Here is a 24,467-nt window from a genome sequence, read left to right as displayed (position 1 = left end):
GAAAAAAACCTTGAGGATTGATTCTAAACAACGTTTGCCATGTTTCTGTCGATATTATGGAGTTAATTTGGTAAAAAGTTCGCCGTTGTAGAGACTGCATTTTCAGATTTTTTTTCTTAGCCAAACGTGATGAACAAAACGGAGCGATTTCTCCCTCACAAATAATCTTTTTGGAAAAAATGAACTTTTGCTATCTAACTGAGAGTCTCCTCATTGAAAACATCCGAAGTTCTTCAAAGGTAAATTATTTTATTTGAATGCTTTTCTTGTTTTTGTGAAAATGTTGCCTGCTGAATGCTAGGCTTAATGCTATGCTAGCTATCAATACTCTTACACAAATGCTTGTGTAGCTATGGTTGAAAAGCATATTTTGAGATGACAGTGTTGTTAACAAAAGGCTAAGCTTGTGAGTGAATATATTTCTTTCATTTCATTTGCGATTTTCATGAATAGTTAACGTTGCGTTATGGTAATGAGCTTGAGGCTATAATTACGCTCCCGGATACAGGATTGCTCGACGCAAGAAGTTAACTTCTGGTAGACAGGTGAAGTGTTAAGTACATGCAACTGAAAGGATACCATTTGTTTACAGTATACTACAATGAACTAATAGTATATAATGTGTAGTACATACTCATTAAGTATGTAGTATACAGTATGGGTATTCGAACACAGCTTTTGTCTTGGGGAAACAGGTAGCCTAGCTTTGTGACATAACATCTGGAGTCAGTGGGGCATTCGATTGGATCACTTATGACAAAGTGGGTGACCAGCCTTTCAAAGTGTTGCATTATGGGCAAAAACAATTCCGACATGTCGACTGCATGGGTGATTCTCATGAAACCAGTTTTAACTATGGCAGTACCAAATTGAGTAAGAAAACCATGATGCATCTGCAACAATCAACTATAATTCCGAAGACAAGATGGCTAGTTTATGGCATAGTGTGTCATTTTAAATACATTTGACATTTTCACCTGAATTTTGTATATTTTCACCCCATATTCTCTTTACCGAAATGCTTCTGGGTTAAATTCTATGTTGCTGTAGTTTGTCCATAAATAACATAAATGGTGTACTAGTTGAAGTTTAGATGGAACTGTAATATTTATTATGTAAAAACGGTGTCTGTGGATATGTTTTTGCATTATTAACACTTTTTCAAGTTCCTGTAGAAACTCCTATCATTTTGAAAATAGATTTATTCACCCATGATACATCATCTTGAGGAGAAGTTCTTAGATGGGCGCGAGTTAATTTAATTTCTTCACTTATATTTCTTCAGAATGAGTACCTTATTCTCAAACATCCCCTTCAAAACACTTAACTTCCCACTTCCCTTTCCAAAAAACTAAAATTGGGAAAAACCTTGAGAACAATTACCTCACTCACTTTATAAACCCTGTTTAGTTTTTTCAGTAAAGAGCATCCTCCACTTAAAGGAGTATTTTCCACATTTTGACATGTGTACCTGTTTTAGCCCTTACCTATACTGTTGTTTGATATCCCAAGAAAGTTTAAGGTCAATATCCCACATATTTAGATACTTTATAGGCATATCATGTTACGCCATTCGCCCATAGGATCCCATTAAATGTAGAAATACATCTAAAATACCTTCGAACCACACCTCTCTCTCTCTCTCTCTCTCTCTCTCTCTCACATATTTATATATATTGTGTGTGTAACAACCTGTATAGACCTTGGAGAAATTACTTAAGCATAAAGTTTTTATTTTGTACTTTTTGAGCTTTTGAAAATACATACATGCAATTACAGTAAAGGGCATGACCCTACCACATTCTACGATTTGCTTGTCCCCCAGTTTTATCATTGGAATATGCTACAAAACAAGGCAACAGTGTGCTTTAGGACCACATGGACACCACTGAGTGGGCTGACAGGCTGTGTGAAGGCAAAGCTTCTGGAAGGCTGGCTGGACCAGCACAGGAGAGTTAAGCATATTTCAGTGTACATGTTGCGCTCTTTCAACGAGTTGTTTAAAAATAACATTAATTGTCTACTCTTTAGTTGACTGATGCAACTGGCAAGGTAACTGCTGTTTAACTTAACATACATTTTTTATAACGAGGGGTTATTCGCAGTGCTGAGCTAGGATTTTAACTGACATGTAATGTTAGCTATTGTTTCATTTCCTCTCCTGAGGGGAATGATTAAGCTAAGCTAGTGAGTAGCTACTAACGTAAACTCACTCACTTTTGTACATCGCCTTGGTCCGTACAATTGACCTTATTTTAGCGCCCCAAAAGCGTAATACTTTCAGATCAACTGTAATGTCAATACCATTGTAAAGCACATTTTCTCCCCTTTCCAACAAAATTAATGATATGACTTCCACGCTGCCCGTTTCTGCATAATTCAAGAAGGCAATGAGCTCCTTCGAGTTGAAAAAAAATGGGGAAGCAAAACTAATGCGTGATAGTGAGAAGGAGAGATCTTGTGTGGGAAAATTGCTTTTTTCACTCGATCTGTCCAACTTATCACCTTATCGCCTCTAAAATGGAAAGAAAACACTATAAAAAGTTTATATAATGTGTCATTACATACCTATTTGAAGGTTTATGTCGAATTTGAATCGGGTTTTTAGGGCGGTGCTAAAGTGATCTTAGAAGTAAACAGCGGCTTTGAGAATGATGATCGCATGCAATGATGACGCAAAAAATGACTAGGTATCCCCCTTACCCCGTCACTGTCCATTTCTTGTTTTTAAAGGATGTTAGAAGTGCTACACCCGGTGGAGAGAAATTTGTAAGACAGAAATAGTAGCTTTATGCGTGCTGTACGTTACGGCATGACCCGTCACGATGTAACGGAGGGTCAGTTTTTTTCTACTTTTCTCCAATACTATAGAGCCATTACCATGTCGATCAACGTTTCAATAGAAACTTAGTTCACACCCCAGATTTTGAAGTCAACACAGTCGCTACAGTCTCATTCGTTTTCTTTGTAGCCTCGTTTGAATGTCGCGGTTGCGCACATTTGTACGGAATGGGATGAGTTTACGTTACAGCAAGGTCAGCTCTAGCCTCAAGTTATCTTGTCAAATAGCGATATGAGGTTGCTGTTATGAGGTGGCTATTATTACTATCTAATAGCAGTAGAGCAATAGAGGCAGCAAGAATGATGACAGTGACACTTGCTATGTTTGCACAGGCCTATAGGACATAGCCTACCTTTTAGGGGGACTATTTGCTGGCAGAGACAAATAAATGGGTAATCCATACTAATTGAAAACTGAAAAGGCCCAACTCTCGCCCACCATAGTAGCCTAACCTATGTGCGTGTTGTGCCTTTTACTTTTCAATTATGATAAAACATTGTGATTGCATTTTGACTCACGGTTGTTGGGGGCCCTCCTCCTTCTTTTCATCTGGATTGTCCAGTGTTTGCTGAACAGAGAGAATAAAATGTTGTACCTGCAAAAATTCACCTCACCTCTGTCACAGACTGATCTTCCCTGCCTGCCTGATCCCGAGACCCCTGTCACCACGTAACAGGTTGACCAATACAAGGCTTGACAAATGTTGGCCATCTGGGCAAATTTGAGGCTTTTTGAGCCTGACAACGAGCCATCCTCAACAAGGTTGGAAAGTGATGATATGTTTGGATATGTGGAGTTTACATCCTTATTAATCATCAGCTGTAATAGAGAAATGAGGGGTGCCATAGCCGAGGGGCTACACCAGAGGTTAATGGTTATCTGTAGGAGGAAAGTACATGGTTAATTAAGCTTGGCAGGCATTGATTAGAGGAGTTTACATCCTTATTAATCATCAGCTGTAATAGAGAAATGAGGGGTGCCATAGCCGAGGGGCTACACCAGAGGTTAATGGTTATCTGTAGGAGGAAAGTACATGGTTAATTAAGCTTGGCAGGCATTGATTAGAGGAGTTTACATCCTTATTAATCATCAGCTGTAATAGAGAAATGAGGGGTGCCATAGCCGAGGGGCTACACCAGAGGTTAATGGTTATCTGTAGGAGGAAAGTACATGGTTAATTAAGCTTGGCAGGCATTGATTAGAGGAGTTTACATCCTTATTAATCATCAGCTGTAATAGAGAAATGAGGGGTGCCATAGCCGAGGGGCTACACCAGAGGTTAATGGTTATCTGTAGGAGGAAAGTACATGGTTAATTAAGCTTGGCAGGCATTGATTAGAGGAGTTTACATCCTTATTAATCATCAGCTGTAATAGAGAAATGAGGGGTGCCATAGCCGAGGGGCTACACCAGAGGTTAATGGTTATCTGTAGGAGGAAAGTACATGGTTAATTAAGCTTGGCAGGCATTGATTAGAGGAGTTTACATCCTTATTAATCATCAGCTGTAATAGAGAAATGAGGGGTGCCATAGCCGAGGGGCTACACCAGAGGTTAATGGTTATCTGTAGGAGGAAAGTACATGGTTAATTAAGCTTGGCAGGCATTGATTAGAGGAGTTTACATCCTTATTAATCATCAGCTGTAATAGAGAAATGAGGGGTGCCATAGCCGAGGGGCTACACCAGAGGTTAATGGTTATCTGTAGGAGGAAAGTACATGGTTAATTAAGCTTGGCAGGCATTGATTAGAGGAGTTTACATCCTTATTAATCATCAGCTGTAATAGAGAAATGAGGGGTGCCATAGCCGAGGGGCTACACCAGAGGTTAATGGTTATCTGTAGGAGGAAAGTACATGGTTAATTAAGCTTGGCAGGCATTGATTAGAGGAGTTTACATCCTTATTAATCATCAGCTGTAATAGAGAAATGAGGGGTGCCATAGCCGAGGGGCTACACCAGAGGTTAATGGTTATCTGTAGGAGGAAAGTACATGGTTAATTAAGCTTGGCAGGCATTGATTAGAGGAGTTTACATCCTTATTAATCATCAGCTGTAATAGAGAAATGAGGGGTGCCATAGCCGAGGGGCTACACCAGAGGTTAATGGTTATCTGTAGGAGGAAAGTACATGGTTAATTAAGCTCGGCAGGCATTGATTAGAGGAGTTTACATCCTTATTAATCATCAGCTGTAATAGAGAAATGAGGGGTGCCATAGCCGAGGGGCTACACCAGAGGTTAATGGTTATCTGTAGGAGGAAAGTACATGGTTAATTAAGCTTGGCAGGCATTGATTAGAGGAGTTTACATCCTTATTAATCATCAGCTGTAATAGAGAAATGAGGGGTGCCATAGCCGAGGGGCTACACCAGAGGTTAATGGTTATCTGTAGGAGGAAAGTACATGGTTAATTAAGCTTGGCAGGCATTGATTAGAGGAGAGAGCCCTGGATTAGTGATGGGGGGGTCGAGATCAGGTCAGGTCACTTAGTGTCCTGCCTAGCAAAAAGATAGAATGATTGTACAGTGTTTGTACAGATGTGTAGGAGGAGACAGCCTAGGAGAAAGGGTTAAATATCAGTGCTTGTACAGATGTGTAGGAGGAGACAGCCTAGGAGAAAGGGTTAAATATCAGTGCTTGTACAGATGTGTAGGAGGAGACAGCCTAGGAGAAAGGGTTAAATATCAGTGCTTGTACAGATGTGTAGGAGGAGACAGCCTAGGAGAAAGGGTTAAATATCAGTGCTTGTACAGATGTGTAGGAGGAGACAGCCTAGGAGAAAGGGTTAAATATCAGTGCTTGTGTGAAAAGGTCTCTGTTTAATGCAGCTGTATTGTATTCCACATAAGGCATCCAGACCTTGTAAAAGTTGCACAGTATAACTTTAATCTTAAACAAATCTAATGATGCTGTACATAACTTGACATTTCTTCCATACATTGTGGGAGGATAACAAAACTTCCAATTAAATGGCAAAGCATTTATACTATAAATGCTAGGTTACACAGTTTCTTCTGATAATTGCAGTGCGGTCTCCATTTTTCCTGCTGCAGGCGGGAGCGGACTGTCATATAAACGACCTGAGTATGAAAATATGTTTGGTGTCCCACAGAATATTTTGAAACGGTAACTTCTGCTTAGTTTGCATTAGCCTACCAGCATCAACATTTCCAAGCAAACAAAACAACAGGGAGAAGGGAAGTCCACCAGTTATGATTTTTCAGATGAATTGCAATTAATTGCAAAGTTCCTCTTTGCCATACAAATGAACTGAATCCCAAAACAACATTTCCACTGCATTTCAGCCCTGCCACAAAAGGACCAGCTGACATCATGTCAGTGATTCTCTCATTAACACAGGTGTGAGTGACGAGGACAAGGCTGGAGATCACTCTGTCATGCTGATTGAGTTGGAATAACAGATTGGAAGCTTCAAAAGGAGGGTGGTGCTTGGAATCATTGTTCTTCCTCTGTCAACCATGGTTACCTGCAAGGAAACACGTGCCGTCATCATTGCTTTGCACAAAAAGGGCTTCACAGGCAAGGATATTGCTGCCAGTAAGATTGCACCTAAATCAACCATTTATTGGATCATCAAGAACTTCCAAGGAGAGCGGTTCAATTGTTGTGAAGAAGGCTTCAGGGCACCCAAGAAAGTCCAGCAAGCGCGAGGACCGTCTCCTAAAGTTGATTCAGCTGCGGGATCGGGGCCCCACCAGTACAGAGCTTGCTCAGGAATGGCTGCAGGCAGGCGTGAGTGCATCTGCACGCACAGTGAGGCCAAGACATTGAGGATGGCCTGGTGTCAAGAAGGGCAGCAAAGAAGCCATGGATTGGACTGCTGAGGACTGGGGTAAAGTCATTTTCTCTGATGAATCTTGTCCAGAGAAGACAAGGCGAGCGCTACCATCAGTCCTGTGTCATGCCAACAGTAAAGCATCCTGTGACCATTCATGTGTGGGGTTTCTTCTCAGCCAAGGGAGTGGGCTCACTCACAATTTTGCCTAAGAACACAGCCATGAATAAAGACTGGTACGAACACAACCTCAGAGAGCAACTTCTCCCAACCATCCTTGAACAGTTTGGTGACGTACAATGCCTTTTCCAGCATGATGGAGCGCTTTGGCAAAAGTCATAACTAAGTGGCTCGGGGAACAAAACATTAAATATTTTTGGTCCATGGCCAGGCAACTCCCCAGACCTTAATCCCATTGAGAACTTGTGGTCAATCCTCAAGAGGTGGGTGGACAAACAAAAACCCACAAATTCTGCCAAGCATTGATTATGCAAGAATGGGCTGCCATCAGTGTGGCCCAGAAGTTAATTGACAGCATGCCAAGGTGGATTACAGATGTCTTGAAAAAGAAGGGTCAACACTGCAAATATTGACTCTTTGCATCAACTTCATGTAATTGCCAATAAAAGCCTTTGACAGTTGAAATGCTTGTAATTGTACTTCAGTATTCCATAGTAACATCTGACAAAAATATCTAAAGACACTGAAGAAGCAAACTTTGTGGTAATTAATATTTGTGTCATTCTCAAAACTTTTGGCCGCGACTGTAATAGTGTGGGCTCAATAGCATCTCATTAGTGTGTGATATTGAGAATCAGCTGCACATGTGATGGAAGAGTGCACTGTGCATGCAGAGGGTTGCAATTCCATTGAATTGGGGATAGTTGAACCAAAATATGCCACAAGACCTAGATTTGCCTTGTGTCCACAAAAAAAGTTCAATGTTGTAAGCTAACTTTTTTTGCTGAATTTAAGTAAAATTCCCGGGCTTAACTAAAATAGTATAGAATTATAGAACTATTCAGAAAATTTACCAGAAAGTTTCTGACTCTTTGCAACCCAAGTTGCCATTACTGCTGCTTTTGTCACATGGGATGGCAGCAGCTTTCCACCCAAGTGTCCTGAGTGGCATCCTGGTAACATTATTGCATTATCTTCTATATAAACTCAGCAAAAAAAGAATGATCCCCTCACTGTCAACTGCATTTACTGTCAGCAAACTTAACATGTAAATATTTGTATGAACATAACAAGATTCAACAACTGAGACAAAAAGTAAACAATTTCCCCAGACATGTGACTAACAGAAATTTGAATAATGTGTCACTGAACAAAGGGGGGGGGGTCAAAATCAAAAGAAAGTCAGTATCTGGTAGGGCCACCAGCTGCATTAAGAACTGCAGTGCATGTCCTCCTAATGGACTTAACCAGATTTGCCAGTTTTTGCTGTGAGATGTTACCCCACTCTTCCACCAATGCACCTGCAAGTTCCCAGACATTTCTGGGGGGGAATGGCCCTGGCCCTAGCCCTCGCCCCCCGATCCAACAGGTCCCAGATGTGGGATCTGGCCTCTTCGCTGGCCATGGCTGAACACTGACATTCCTGTCTTGCAGGAAATCACGCACAGAACGAGTAGTATGGCTGGGGGGATTGTCATGCTGGAGGGTCATGTCAGGATGAGCCTGCAGGAAGGGTACCACATGAGAGAGGAGGATGTCTTCCCTGTAATGCACAGCATTGAGATTGCCTGCAATGACAACAAGCTCAGTCCGATGATGCTGTGACACACCGCCCCAGACCATGACGGACCCTCCACCTCCAAGTCGATCCCGCTCCAGAGTGCAGGCCTCGGTGTAACACTCATTCCTTCGATGATAAACGCGAATCCGACCATTCCTGCTGTAACTCGGGCAGTTGTTGTTGCCATCCTCTTCCTGTCCCGCAGGTGTGAATTTTGGATGTACCGATCCTGTGCAGGTGTTTGTTCCATTAGGTCTGCCACTGCGAGGACGATCAGCTGTCTTTCCTGACTCCCTGTAGCGCTGTCTTAGGCGTCTCACAGTACAGACATCGCAATTTATTGCCCTGCCCACATCTACTGCATTCATGCCTCCTTGCAGCCTGCCTAAGGCACGTTCATGCAGATGAGCAGGGACCCTGGTCATATTTCTTTTGGTGTTTTTCAGGGTCAGTAGAACAGCCTCTTTTAGTGTCCTAAGTTTTCATAACTGTGACCTTAATTGCCTACCGTCTGTAAGCTGTTAGTGTCTTAATGACCGTTCCACAGGAGCATGTTCATTAATTGTTTATGGTTCATTGAACAAGCATGGGAAACAGTGTTTAAACCCTTTACAATGATCTGTGAAGTTATTTGGATTTTTACGAATTATTTTTGAAAGACAGTGTCCTGAAAAAGGTACTTTTTTTTTTTTTGCTGAGTTTAGTTGTTTGATGGGATTCATTAGAACATTCTCCTTGTATGACTGGTGAAGGAGAGTCAGGTGTGTTCTACAGGTCTTTCTGATGGGATTCATTAGAACATTCTCCTTGTATGACTGGTGAAGGAGAGTCAGGTGTGTTCTACAGGTCTTTCTGATGGGAGGCATTAGAACATTCTCCTTGTATGACTGGTGAAGGAGAGTCAGGTGTGTTCTACAGGTCTTTCTGATGGGAGGCATTAGAACATTCTCCTTGTATGACTGGTGAAGGAGAGTCAGGTGTGTTCTACAGGTCTTTCTGATGGGATTCATTAGAACATTCTCCTTGTATGACTGGTGAAGGAGAGTCAGGTGTGTTCTACAGGTCTTTCTGATGGGATTCATTAGAACATTCTCCTTGTATGACTGGTGAAGGAGAGTCAGGTGTGTTCTACAGGTCTTTCTGATGGGAGGCATTAGAACATTCTCCTTGTATGACTGGTGAAGGAGAGTCAGGTGTGTTCTACAGGTCTTTCTGATGGGATTCATTAGAACATTCTCCTTGTATGACTGGTGAAGGAGAGTCAGGTGTGTTCTACAGGTCTTTCTGATGGGAGGCATTAGAACATTCTCCTTGTATGACTGGTGAAGGAGAGTCAGGTGTGTTCTACAGGTCTTTCTGATGGGAGGCATTAGAACATTCTCCTTGTATGACTGGTGAAGGAGAGTCAGGTGTGTTCTACAGGTCTTTCTGATGGGATTCATTAGAACATTCTCCTTGTATGACTGGTGAAGGAGAGTCAGGTGTGTTCTACAGGTCTTTCTGATGGGATTCATTAGAACATTCTCCTTGTATGACTGGTGAAGGAGAGTCAGGTGTGTTCTACAGGTCTTTCTGATGGGAGGCATTAGAACATTCTCCTTGTATGACTGGTGAAGGAGAGTCAGGTGTGTTCTACAGGTCTTTCTGATGGGATTCATTAGAACATTCTCCTTGTATGACTGGTGAAGGAGAGTCAGGTGTGTTCTACAGGTCTTTCTGATGGGATTCATTAGAACATTCTCCTTGTATGACTGGTGAAGGAGAGTCAGGTGTGTTCTACAGGTCTTTCTGATGGGATTCATTAGAACATTCTCCTTGTATGACTGGTGAAGGAGAGTCAGGTGTGTTCTACAGGTCTTTCTGATGGGATTCATTAGAACATTCTCCTTGTATGACTGGTGAAGGAGAGTCAGGTGTGTTCTACAGGTCTTTCTGATGGGATTCATTAGAACATTCTCCTTGTATGACTGGTGAAGGAGAGTCAGGTGTGTTCTACAGGTCTTTCTGATGGGATTCATTAGAACATTCTCCTTGTATGACTGGTGAAGGAGAGTCAGGTGTGTTCTACAGGTCTTTCTGATGGGATTCATTAGAACATTCTCCTTGTATGACTGGTGAAGGAGAGTCAGGTGTGTTCTACAGGTCTTTCTGATGGGAGGCATTAGAACATTCTCCTTGTATGACTGGTGAAGGAGAGTCAGGTGTGTTCTACAGGTCTTTCTGATGGGAGGCATTAGAACATTCTCCTTGTATGACTGGTGAAGGAGAGTCAGGTGTGTTCTACAGGTCTTTCTGATGGGATTCATTAGAACATTCTCCTTGTATGACTGGTGAAGGAGAGTCAGGTGTGTTCTACAGGTCTTTCTGATGGGATTCATTAGAACATTCTCCTTGTATGACTGGTGAAGGAGAGTCAGGTGTGTTCTACAGGTCTTTCTGATGGGAGGCATTAGAACATTCTCCTTGTATGACTGGTGAAGGAGAGTCAGGTGTGTTCTACAGGTCTTTCTGATGGGATTCATTAGAACATTCTCCTTGTATGACTGGTGAAGGAGAGTCAGGTGTGTTCTACAGGTCTTTCTGATGGGATTCATTAGAACATTCTCCTTGTATGACTGGTGAAGGAGAGTCAGGTGTGTTCTACAGGTCTTTCTGATGGGATTCATTAGAACATTCTCCTTGTATGACTGGTGAAGGAGAGTCAGGTGTGTTCTACAGGTCTTTCTGATGGGATTCATTAGAACATTCTCCTTGTATGACTGGTGAAGGAGAGTCAGGTGTGTTCTACAGGTCTTTCTGATGGGATTCATTAGAACATTCTCCTTGTATGACTGGTGAAGGAGAGTCAGGTGTGTTCTACAGGTCTTTCTGATGGGATTCATTAGAACATTCTCCTTGTATGACTGGTGAAGGAGAGTCAGGTGTGTTCTACAGGTCTTTCTGATGGGATTCATTAGAACATTCTCCTTGTATGACTGGTGAAGGAGTGTCAGGTGTGTTCTACAGGTCTTTCTGATGGGATTCATTAGAACATTCTCCTTGTATGACTGGTGAAGGAGAGTCAGGTGTGTTCTACAGGTCTTTCTGATGGGATTCATTAGAACATTCTCCTTGTATGACTGGTGAAGGAGAGTCAGGTGTGTTCTACAGGTCTTTCTGATGGGATTCATTAGAACATTCTCCTTGTATGACTGGTGAAGGAGAGTCAGGTGTGTTCTACAGGTCTTTCTGATGGGATTCATTAGAACATTCTCCTTGTATGACTGGTGAAGGAGAGTCAGGTGTGTTCTACAGGTCTTTCTGATGGGATTCATTAGAACATTCTCCTTGTATGACTGGTGAAGGAGAGTCAGGTGTGTTCTACAGGTCTTTCTGATGGGAGGCATTAGAACATTCTCCTTGTATGACTGGTGAAGGAGAGTCAGGTGTGTTCTACAGGTCTTTCTGATGGGAGGCATTAGAACATTCTCCTTGTATGACTGGTGAAGGAGAGTCAGGTGTGTTCTACGGATGCTGAAAGACATTCCAGATAGCTGTAATCACCGTCAGACACACCTGGCTAACTTGATGGGTCATTGTAATCATCTGGTGAAGTGGAGTCTTTTGTTTAGACATGCTATCTGAACAATGAACCATAATCCTAATCCATAGAGTACTAGCAATACAACCCGATTGTCATAGCTAGCTAAAGTTAACCAATTAGGTTCAATGTTAGCTAGCTAACATTCCTGGCAACAATTTAATTGTGCTTTTTTGCCGACGTTTACTCACACAGACAATATTCAACTGGTGTTGAGTTTTCCTAAATTGATCAGTTATTCTGTAAGCTGGCATACTCAGACGAGAGTGCTCTGTAACAGTTTTTGCAGTGACATTCTATTGAAATGGATACTTGCATAGTGGAGTCTTTTTATGTTATTTTACTCATCCCTCGGCATGTCCAGCCCACTCATTATCTGAGCCAATCATGGCTAGCGGGAAGATTTCTGTCTTTTTCTGTGGCTTAACCAACTAGGCTCGTAATTTAACTATTGTATTTGTATTTTCAGACTGCATACAAGTTTGTTATTAAGGCATATGAAAGTTCAGATGTTCGAGAAGTTATTTCAGACAAAAAAAAACATTTTGATAAAAATGTAATTTACGTTCAAACGGCTCTCGCGTGAAGTGACCCGTGACATAAGCCTAGTTTCCTGAATCCTGAAGTTTCCTGAATCTGGTCACGTGTTATTTCATAGTTATCAAGGCCACTTAGCGCTTATAATGATGTTTAAGCTGCGGATGTTTTCATCAGTTGACTGCCCGGATTTTGACTGTGGTTGGGGTATTTTTTAAATATATTTTTTAAATAGGTTGTTATCTACCAACACATGCTTTCTGTTTCATAGTTGTAACAAAGGCACTCCATGAATAATAACATTGATTGAACACTTTTTGGAATTGAATTTTTTTTCTCATAAAGCCTACAGTAACAGAAACTAATAAATTCTGTTGTAGTATTGGAAATAACATCCAAATCATATTCTGTTACTCAAGGCCTTCATAAATGCAACCAAATCATATTCTGTTACTCAAGGCCTTCATAAACGCAACCAAATCATATTCTGTTACTCAAGGCCTTCATAAACGCAACCAAATCATATTCTGTTACTCAAGGCCTTCATAAACGCAACCAAATCATATTCTGTTACTCAAGGCCTTCATAAACGCAACCAAATCATATTCTGTTACTCAAGGCCTTCATAAACGCAACCAAATCATATTCTGTTACTCAAGGCCTTCATAAACGCAACCAAATCATATTCTGTTACTCAAGGCCTTCATAAACGCAACCAAATCATATTCTGTTACTCAAGGCCTTCATAATAAACGCAACCAAATCATATTCTGTTACTCAAGGCCTTCATAAACGCAACCAAATCATATTCTGTTACTCAAGGCCTTCATAAACGCAACCAAATCATATTCTGTTACTCAAGGCCTTCATAATAAACACAACCAAATCATATTCTGTTACTCAAGGCCTTCATAATAAACGCAACCAAATCATATTCTGTTACTCAAGGCCTTCATAAACGCAACCAAATCATATTCTGTTACTCAAGGCCTTCATAAACGCAACCAAATCATATTCTGTTACTCAAGGCCTTCATAAACGCAACCAAATCATATTCTGTTACTCAAGGCCTTCATAAACGCAACCAAATCATATTCTGTTACTCAAGGCCTTCATAATAAACGCAACCAAATCATATTCTGTTACTCAAGGCCTTCATAAACGCAACCAAATCATATTCTGTTACTCAAGGCCTTCATAAACGCAACCAAATCATATTCTGTTACTCAAGGCCTTCATAAACGCAACCAAATCATATTCTGTTACTCAAGGCCTTCATAATAAACGCAACCAAATCATATTCTGTTACTCAAGGCCTTCATAAACGCAACCAAATCATATTCTGTTACTCAAGGCCTTCATAATAAACGCAACCAAATCATATTCTGTTACTCAAGGCCTTCATAATAAACGCAACCAAATCATATTCTGTTACTCAAGGCCTTCATAAACGCAACCAAATCATATTCTGTTACTCAAGGCCTTCATAAACGCAACCAAATCATATTCTGTTACTCAAGGCCTTCATAATAAACGCAACCAAATCATATTCTGTTACTCAAGGCCTTCATAAACGCAACCAAATCATATTCTGTTACTCAAGGCCTTCATAATAAACGCAACCAAATCATATTCTGTTACTCAAGGCCTTCATAAACGCAACCAAATCATATTCTGTTACTCAAGGCCTTCATAAACGCAACCAAATCATATTCTGTTACTCAAGGCCTTCATAAACGCAACCAAATCATATTCTGTTACTCAAGGCCTTCATAATAAACGCAACCAAATCATATTCTGTTACTCAAGGCCTTCATAAACGCAACCAAATCATATTCTGTTACTCAAGGCCTTCATAAACGCAACCAAATCATATTCTGTTACTCAAGGCCTTCATAAACGCAACCAAATCATATTCTGTTACTCAAGGCCTTCATAATAAACGCAACCAAATCATATTCTGTTACTCAAGGCCTTCATAATAAACGCAACCAAATCATATTCTGTTACTCAAGGCCTTCATAATAAACGCAACCAAATCATATTCTGTTACTCAAGGCCTTCATAAACGCAACCAAATCATATTCTGTTACTCAAGGCCTTCATAAACGCAACCAAATCATATTCTGTTACTCAAGGCCTTCATAAACGCAACCAAATCATATTCTGTTACTCAAGGCCTTCATAAACGCAACCAAATCATATTCTGTTACTCAAGGCCTTCATAATAAACGCAACCAAATCATATTCTGTTACTCAAGGCCTTCATAATAAACGCAACCAAATCATATTCTGTTACTCAAGGCCTTCATAAACGCAACCAAATCATATTCTGTTACTCAAGGCCTTCATAAACGCAACCAAATCATATTCTGTTACTCAAGGCCTTCATAATAAACACAACCAAATCATATTCTGTTACTCAAGGCCTTCATAATAAACGCAACCAAATCATATTCTGTTACTCAAGGCCTTCATAAACGCAACCAAATCATATTCTGTTACTCAAGGCCTTCATAAACGCAACCAAATCATATTCTGTTACTCAAGGCCTTCATAATAAACGCAACCAAATCATATTCTGTTACTCAAGGCCTTCATAATAAACGCAACCAAATCATATTCTGTTACTCAAGGCCTTCATAAACGCAACCAAATCATATTCTGTTACTCAAGGCCTTCATAATAAACGCAACCAAATCATATTCTGTTACTCAAGGCCTTCATAAACGCAACCAAATCATATTCTGTTACTCAAGGCCTTCATAAACGCAACCAAATCATATTCTGTTACTCAAGGCCTTCATAATAAACGCAACCAAATCATATTCTGTTACTCAAGGCCTTCATAAACGCAACCAAATCATATTCTGTTACTCAAGGCCTTCATAAACGCAACCAAATCATATTCTGTTACTCAAGGCCTTCATAAACGCAACCAAATCATATTCTGTTACTCAAGGCCTTCATAAACGCAACCAAATCATATTCTGTTACTCAAGGCCTTAATAAACGCAACCAAATCATATTCTGTTACTCAAGGCCTTCATAATAAACGCAACCAAATCATATTCTGTTACTCAAGGCCTTCATAAACGCAACCAAATCATATTCTGTTACTCAAGGCCTTCATAATAAACGCAACCAAATCATATTCTGTTACTCAAGGCCTTCATAAACGCAACCAAATCATATTCTGTTACTCAAGGCCTTCATAATAAACGCAACCAAATCATATTCTGTTACTCAAGGCCTTCATAAACGCAACCAAATCATATTCTGTTACTCAAGGCCTTCATAAACGCAACCAAATCATATTCTGTTACTCAAGGCCTTCATAATAAACGCAACCAAATCATATTCTGTTACTCAAGGCCTTCATAATAAACGCAACCAAATCATATTCTGTTACTCAAGGCCTTCATAAACGCAAACAAATCATATTCTGTTACTCAAGGCCTTCATAAACGCAACCAAATCATATTCTGTTTCTCAAGGCCTTCATAATAAACGCAACCAAATCATATTCTGTTACTCAAGGCCTTCATAAACGCAACCAAATCATATTCTGTTACTCAAGGCCTTCATAAACGCAACCAAATCATATTCTGTTACTCAAGGCCTTCATAATAAACGCAACCAAATCATATTCTGTTACTCAAGGCCTTCATAAACGCAACCAAATCATATTCTGTTACTCAAGGCCTTCATAAACGCAACCAAATCATATTCTGTTACTCAAGGCCTTCATAATAACGCAACCAAATCATATTCTGTTACTCAAGGCCTTCATAAACGCAACCAAATCATATTCTGTTACTCAAGGCCTTCATAATAAACGCAACCAAATCATATTCTGTTACTCAAGGCCTTCATAAATGCAACCAAATCATATTCTGTTACTCAAGGGCTTCATAATAAACGCAACCAAATCATATTCTGTTACTCAAGGCCTTCATAATAAACGCAACCAAATCATATTCTGTTACTCAAGGCCTTCATAAACGCAAACAAATCATATTCTGTTACTCAAGGCCTTCATAAACGCAACCAAATCATATTCTGTTACTCAAGGCCTTCATAAACGCAACCAAATCATATTCTGTTACTCAAGGCCTTCATAAACGCAACCAAATCATATTCTGTTACTCAAGGCCTTCATAATAAACGCAACCAAATCATATTCTGTTACTCAAGGCCTTCATAAACGCAACCAAATCATATTCTGTTACTCAAGGCCTTCATAATAAACGCAACCAAATCATATTCTGTTACTCAAGGCCTTCATAAACGCAACCAAATCATATTCTGTTACTCAAGGCCTTCATAAACGCAACCAAATCATATTCTGTTACTCAAGGCCTTCATAAACGCAACCAAATCATATTCTGTTACTCAAGGCCTTCATAAACGCAACCAAATCATATTCTGTTACTCAAGGCCTTCATAATAAACGCAACCAAATCATATTCTGTTACTCAAGGCCTTCATAAACGCAACCAAATCATATTCTGTTACTCAAGGCCTTCATAATAAACGCAACCAAATCATATTCTGTTACTCAAGGCCTTCATAAACGCAACCAAATCATATTCTGTTACTCAAGGCCTTCATAATAAACGCAACCAAATCATATTCTGTTACTCAAGGCCTTCATAAACGCAACCAAATCATATTCTGTTACTCAAGGCCTTAATAAACGCAACCAAATCATATTCTGTTACTCAAGGCCTTCATAAACGCAACCAAATCATATTCTGTTACTCAAGGCCTTCATAAACGCAACCAAATCATATTCTGTTACTCAAGGCCTTCATAATAAACGCAACCAAATCATATTCTGTTACTCAAGGCCTTCATAAACGCAACCAAATCATATTCTGTTACTCAAGGCCTTCATAATAAACGCAACCAAATCATATTCTGTTACTCAAGGCCTTCATAATAAACGCAACCAAATCATATTCTGTTACTCAAGGCCTTCATAAACGCAACCAAATCATATTCTGTTACTCAAGGCCTTCATAAAAAACGCAACCAAATCATATTCTGTTACTCAAGGCCTTCATAATAAACGCAACCAAATCATATTCTGTTACTCAAGGCCTTCATAAACGCAACCAAATCATATTCTGTTACTCAAGGCCTTCATAAACGCAACCAAATCATATTCTGTTACTCAAGGCCTTCATAAACGCAACCAAATCATATTCTGTTACTCAAGGCCTTCATAATAAACGCAACCAAATCATATTCTGTTACTCAAGGCCTTCATAATAAACGCAACCAAATCATATTCTGTTACTCAAGGCCTTCATAAACGCAAACAAATCATATTCTGTTACTCAAGGCCTTCATAAACGCAACCAAATCATATTCTGTTACTCAAGGCCTTCATAAACGCAACCAAATCATATTCTGTTACTCAAGGCCTTCATAAACGCAACCAAATCATATTCTGTTACTCAAGGCCTTCATAATAAACGCAACCAAATCATATTCTGTTACTCAAGGCCTTCATAAACGCAACCAAATCATATTCTGTTACTCAAGGCCTTCATAAACGCAACCAAATCATATTCTGTTACTCAAGGCCTTCATAAACGCAACCAAATCATATTCTGTTACTCAAGGCCTTCATAAACGCAACCAAATCATATTCTGTTACTCAAGGCCTTCATAAACGCAACCAAATCATATTCTGTTACTCAAGGCCTTCATAAACGCAACCAAATCATATTCTGTTACTCAAGGCCTTCATAAACGCAACCAAATCATATTCTGTTACTCAAGGCCTTCATAAACGCAACCAAATCATATTCTGTTACTCAAGGCCTTCATAAACGCAACCAAATCATATTCTGTTACTCAAGGCCTTCATAAACGCAACCAAATCATATTCTGTTACTCAAGGCCTTCATAAACGCAACCAAATCATATTCTGTTTCTCAAGGCCTTCATAATAAACGCAACCAAATCATATTCTGTTACTCAAGGCCTTCATAAACGCAACCAAATCATATTCTGTTACTCAAGGCCTTCATAAACGCAACCAAATCATATTCTGTTACTCAAGGCCTTCATAATAAACGCAACCAAATCATATTCTGTTACTCAAGGCCTTCATAATAAACGCAACCAAATCATATTCTGTTACTCAAGGCCTTCATAAACGCAACCAAATCATATTCTGTTACTCAAGGCCTTCATAAACGCAACCAAATCATATTCTGTTACTCAAGGCCTTCATAAACGCAACCAAATCATATTCTGTTACTCAAGGCCTTCATAATAAACGCAACCAAATCATATTCTGTTACTCAAGGCCTTCATAATAAACGCAACCAAATCATATTCTGTTACTCAAGGCCTTCATAAACGCAACCAAATCATATTCTGTTACTCAAGGCCTTCATAATAAACGCAACCAAATCATATTCTGTTACTCAAGGCCTTCATAATAAACGCAACCAAATTATTATTTTTGCTGTAGCATATTTGAAACATATTAATTACACTGTTTATAATGTTGCAGTCAGAATGACTGGTCATTAGTTTGACGCCCAGCGGTTGTAGGGTCAAGTGCTTTAAAAAATATATTGTAAGTGTGTGAATTTGACTTGCAGATGTCTATATGAACCCTGTATAGGCTACTTTCTCAGTCCTCAAATGAAAGACAAAATCACCTACTATTGAAATGATGAATGCATTATTGGCTTTCCTGTCAGATCTTGACCCGTGTCAGTATTTTATGTTGTCATTTTTGCCAGTAGCTTTCTGTTGGCACTGGCCCGGTGTGCCACTGGCAAATTTACCCGAATGTCAATCCCTGCTGTGTGCGGTGCGTGTAGGGCCTATATGTGACCCGATTCAGGAAACTAGGCGTATGTCGCAAGTCTCGTCTTCCATGGAGAGCCGTTGGAACGTAAAAACATATTTATATTTTTTTAATCAAAATGCAGTTTTTTTTGCAGAAATGCCTTCTGGAACATGAGGAGTTCGGATTGGTCTGCCGTAGATGGCTTCTGTCTATTTGAGCTCGTCAGTCTGTGTCGGTAATCCTGTCGAATGCGGTTTAAAAAATGTATTTTGTAGTGGAGCTGTATAAGTGTTTCTCTCCACTTTCTGGAGAATCAAGTTTTGAAATCAGGGGAATTAGAGTATGATGGCAAAAGAGATGGAAAAAACACCTGTCTCCGGGTTACATATTCAAACTAAGGGCGACCGTGGCATGGCATCCGTGATAGGGAGACATGCCCATCATGCATGATTTAAGATAGTCTAGTCTAATTTTGACAAAGTGGTTTCATAAAGTGTACTGTTGGCTAGCTAGCTGATAGCTGTTATTATTTGTTTCCCAGAGCCGTTTGCTGTTCTAGTTAGAGCCTAATGTTAGCTTGCCAACATTGAACATGGTTGGTTAGCTCCCAGCACAATTATGGCAAATTATTGGCAAAATTATATTTGCAATATCAATAAGCAAAAAACAAACAACCAAAACAGCGATAGCCACTATAATGTCAAATCAGATTTTATTGTCATGAGTAGAGTACCATTCGATTGATTTTTGTGGATCCATGACTATGGTGTGTTGACATTAACCTGTTGACGTTAACTAGCTAGCTATGTATGGAATGCATGCACATCAGGTTCTGTATGGAATGCAGGCACATTATGGGACACAGGCCAGGTCATTATCAATTATATTTGTATTTATTTTTTAAATGGTGTGACCAAATCATATGCTGTGGGAAAAGTTAGTGTAGAACCCCTGATTTGCCCCGCTGGGTTAATGGTAAGAAGGAAAAGGAAATTAGTGGCATCATCGCTGTCTGTTACTGTAAAAGGAAGTGGTGTTAGTCCCATTTAAAGCAAAAGTCCCATTTAAAACTATTAGCCTACCTCCTGCCCTGTCAAATTCCAAAGGGTATCCTCTAGGCCTAGGCTATATGTGCAATTTATGCTCGAAGTGTTTCATATTACTCAATCCCATTCATCTCTCTTTACCCCACATCCCTCTCTGTCTCTGTGTGTCAGGTGTGAAGCTGAGGAAAACCATGGAGCAGTCTGACCCAGACTCTGCCTCAGACCTGGCCCAGGAATCAGAGGTCAACTCTCTGCCAAAGGGGTCATCAGTGGTCAACAAGAGCAACAGGAGTGACACAACGATGGAGGAAAATGAGGTCTGTGCAGAAAGGGGGAATGACATCAAACAGGAGAGTCTGGAGGGAGATGGAATACAACACAAGAAGAAGAAAAAGTGCCAGCAAGAGGGTGGAGAGGAGTCTGTCAATGTGGACATTAGCTGTGATATTGGGACAACCTCAATCGAAGACGCAAGAACTCTTGTAGATGAGACAACTGAACGTCCACTCTCGGTCTTGGATGAGGTAATGGAAAGCACCAACTCGACAGAAAGCTTGTCGTTGCTTCTGGGCAAGGCAGTGGAATCTCCACCCGCTATTCTAGTTGGAGTGGGTGACTGCTCAACCTCTATTCCGAACAGATACGCAGAATCTCAACCAGCAGATGTCGATGTCCCCCTCAAATGCTCCGTGGAACCCTCCCCCACAAAGGAAAACGTCACCAATAGCCCAGCCACACCCTCCGCACCCAGCTCTGCCTTTGCGGACCCTGGAATTTCCAGTCCACGAACGATGGCCCCCACGAACACCAACTCTTTGCCCAGCCCCTACGACACGGACTGCAGCCGCAAGCTCATAACTCAGATCCAGCGGTCGGTCTCCCAGGAGTCCCTATTGGATGAGCTGGAGCAGGAGCTGTTCTCCTGCCAGCTGCCTGAGAGAGGGGGAGGGGGGCGCAAGGGTGGACCCCATGTAAATGGCATGCAGGCTGACCAGGATGGCTCCCCGATGGTTTTCGAGAAGTGCATCCAGTACAAGTATGTGCAGCAGGAAAAGGCTATTAAAAGGTAATACATTCCATGGTGACAAAGTCTTGACGTTTGTTAGCAGTTGATGTTACTCTTCAATAACCCCAAAGCAAATCGGGGACAAAATGTGGTTTATTCAAAGGGGACAAATCATAAATGTTATGCTGAGAGGTAGATGTTCATTCTCCCCTGTCCTCAGTGATTCTCTCGACAGAACAAAGGGACAGGATGTAGTTTTATAACTCAACCCTAGCCTGTGGTTGACCAATTAGAATTCCTTGCAATAAAATTTGGCCAATGGCCAGATAACAAGTATCTTGGTTCAGGCTCAATGCCTAGACAAATTCCTCCCATGTCTCTGACCCATTGATAATTAATTCCCCTTTACAGAAAAAACACTTTCCATTGATCGTTAATTCCCTCTTGACCTTTAGTACGCGTGGTGTATTTATCTTCAAAATATTCTAACAAGTTGTATGTCACTATAAATTGGTATATTGTGTGCCAAGTAAACATTCACATGATACCATTGTAGGTCTACTGTATATCCCTGCCTTTTTTGTGGATAGATGAATTATCCTATCTCATATTTTTATGCACGTTCTGCAATCACAAACTGTAATATCCCAAACTTGTTCTGTAGAAAATGGCCTCTTGTTCTTGTTCTGTAGAAAATGGCCTCTTGTTCTTGTTCTGTAGAAAATGGCCTCTTGTTCTTGTTCTGTAGAAAATGGCCTCTTGTTCTTGTTCTGTAGAATATGGCCTCTTGTTCTTGTTCTGTAGAATATGGCCTCTTGTTCTTGTTCTGTAGAATATGGCCTCTTGTTCTTGTTCTGTAGAATATGGCCTCTTGTTCTTGTTCTGTAGAAAATGGCCTCTTGTTCTTGTTCTGTAGAAAATGGCCTCTTGTTCTGTAGAATATGGCCTCTTGTTCTTGTTCTGTAGAATATGGCCTCTTGTTCTTGTTCTGTAGAATATGGCCTCTTGTTCTTGTTCTGTAGAAAATGGCCTCTTGTTCTTGTTCTGTAGAATATGGCCTCTTGTTCTTGTTCTGTAGAATATGGCCTCTTGTTCTTGTTCTGTAGAAAATGGCCTCTTGTTCTTGTTCTGTAGAATATGGCCTCTTGTTCTTGTTCTGTAGAAAATGGCCTCTTGTTCTTGTTCTGTAGAATATGGCCTCTTGTTCTTGTTCTGTAGAAAATGGCCTCTTGTTCTTGTTCTGTAGAAAATGGCCTCTTGTTCTTGTTCTGTAGAAAATGGCCTCTTGTTCTGTAGAAAATGGCCTCTTGTTCTGTAGAAAATGGCCTCTTGTTCTGTAGAAAATGGCCTCTTGTTCTGTAGAAAATGGCCTCTTGTTCTGTAGAAAATGGCCTCTTGTTCTTGTTCTGTAGAATATGGCCTCTTGTTCTTGTTCTGTAGAATATGGCCTCTTGTTCTTGTTCTGTAGAAAATGGCCTCTTGTTCTTGTTCTGTAGAAAATGGCCTCTTGTCTGTTTGAAAAGTTTTTCTAAGCTATGCTTTTTAATAGAGATATTGTACTTTTGAAGGACAAAAACATACTTCATATACAATTTCCATCCCTGTTCATGCGTCTGTGTGGCTGTACCCTTATGCTTGGATTGTTGACCTTTTATAGGCTACTGGATGAAAACAACAAGCATCAGGAGCTGGTCCTGGGTATCTGCTCAGAGAAGGACACCATGAGGGAAGAACTGAAGAGGAGGGTGGAGACTGAGAAAAAGCACATGGGCACCGTGAAGAAGGTAAGCACTCCAACTCCAGACTGGTGTCACGTCCATTAAGCTGCCTCATGGCTGGCTCGGACAAGGCTTGCTTACTTTTTACTCCAACGCTTTCCATTTAGACATCTTCTCACCTGAGTTTCCCTTTTGAATGATCTAATATTGGTAGTTTACGGAGATGCTACAAGTTCACTCAATTGTGAATAATGATACTGATGCCGCAATAATACTGTTTCCCCCCCCCACAAATGCATCTCAACCTACAGTACTAATGAAAACCCAGGTTGAACCTTCAAAAGATCAAGCCATGGTGGCAAGAGAAATCTGACTCTTGAGGTGGAGCCCATCCTCTTTGCCTGGCTAGGGCTGTGTCGTTAATGTAAATAACTGCCGATCTGATGGTAATCGACTGTTGATAAACACTTTTAGCATCTCCGGGCTTCCGTGCACAGCCTAAAAGCCACTGATGCAGACCTTTTGGAACATCTACATTTTAAAATGTCTAATACATCTATTTAATATAGCCTCCACCATCACAGTAAATCTATTTATTTTAGGCAGGTCTAAATAAACATGATATGAGAGAAATGTAGCCTATTTCAGATGAACAGAATAGCATATTCTGAGTCGTCCTTATGTTAGGCCTTGATCTGGCAATGTGGACTACCCTTGTTCATTTAGCAGAAAGATGTGCACACTGCCCTAACCCTTCTGGACAAGAGGAATACCTATGTGAGAATGCTGTTCATCGACTACAGCTCAGCATTTAACACCATAGTACCCTCCAAACTCGTCATCAAGCTCGAGACCCTGGGTCTCGACCCCGCCCTGTGCAACTGGGTACTGGACTTCCTGACGGGCCGCCCCCAGGTGGTGACGGTAGGTAAGAACATCTCCACCCCGCTGATCCTCAACACTGGGGCCCCACAAGGGTGCGTTCTGAGCCCTCTCCTGTTCTCCCTGTTCACCCACGACTGCGTGGCCATGCACGCCACCAACTCAATCATCAAGTGTTCGGACGACACTACAGAGGTAGGCTTGATTACCAACAACGACGAGACGGCCTACAGGGAGGAGGTGAGGGCCCTCGGAGTGTGGTGTCAGGAAAATAACCTCACACTCAACGTCAACAAAACTAAGGAGATGATTGTGGACTTCAGGAAACAGCAGAGGGAGCAACCCCCTATCCACATCGATGGGACACTAGTGGAGAGGGTAGTAAGTTTTAAGTTCCTTGGCATACACATCACAGACAAACTGAATTGGTCCACCCACACAGACAGCATCGTGAAGAATGCGCAGCAGCGCCTCTTCAACCTCAGGAGGCTGAAGAAAT

At 40.8% G+C, this 24,467-nt stretch overlaps 1 protein-coding gene across 2 annotated transcripts in view; it reads left to right on the top strand.

Moving 5' to 3' along the window:
• Positions 1-24,467, top strand: part of ccdc186 (coiled-coil domain-containing protein 186) — a 132,082-nt gene that overhangs the window by 3,440 nt on the left and 104,175 nt on the right. For both annotated transcript variants that reach the window (XM_031804743.1, XM_031804744.1), the window contains exons 2-3: positions 20,534-21,428; positions 23,026-23,152. In XM_031804743.1, the coding sequence (XP_031660603.1) occupies positions 20,554-21,428; positions 23,026-23,152 (1,002 nt within the window). In that variant the 5' untranslated portion in view covers positions 20,534-20,553. The remainder of the gene's footprint in view (positions 1-20,533; positions 21,429-23,025; positions 23,153-24,467) is intronic.

Source organism: Oncorhynchus kisutch, linkage group LG25 (genome assembly GCF_002021735.2).
Source record: "Oncorhynchus kisutch isolate 150728-3 linkage group LG25, Okis_V2, whole genome shotgun sequence".
NCBI lineage: Eukaryota > Metazoa > Chordata > Actinopteri > Salmoniformes > Salmonidae > Oncorhynchus > Oncorhynchus kisutch.
Note: the sequence above shows the minus strand (reverse complement) of the source record. Positions and strands in the feature narration are given on the sequence as shown.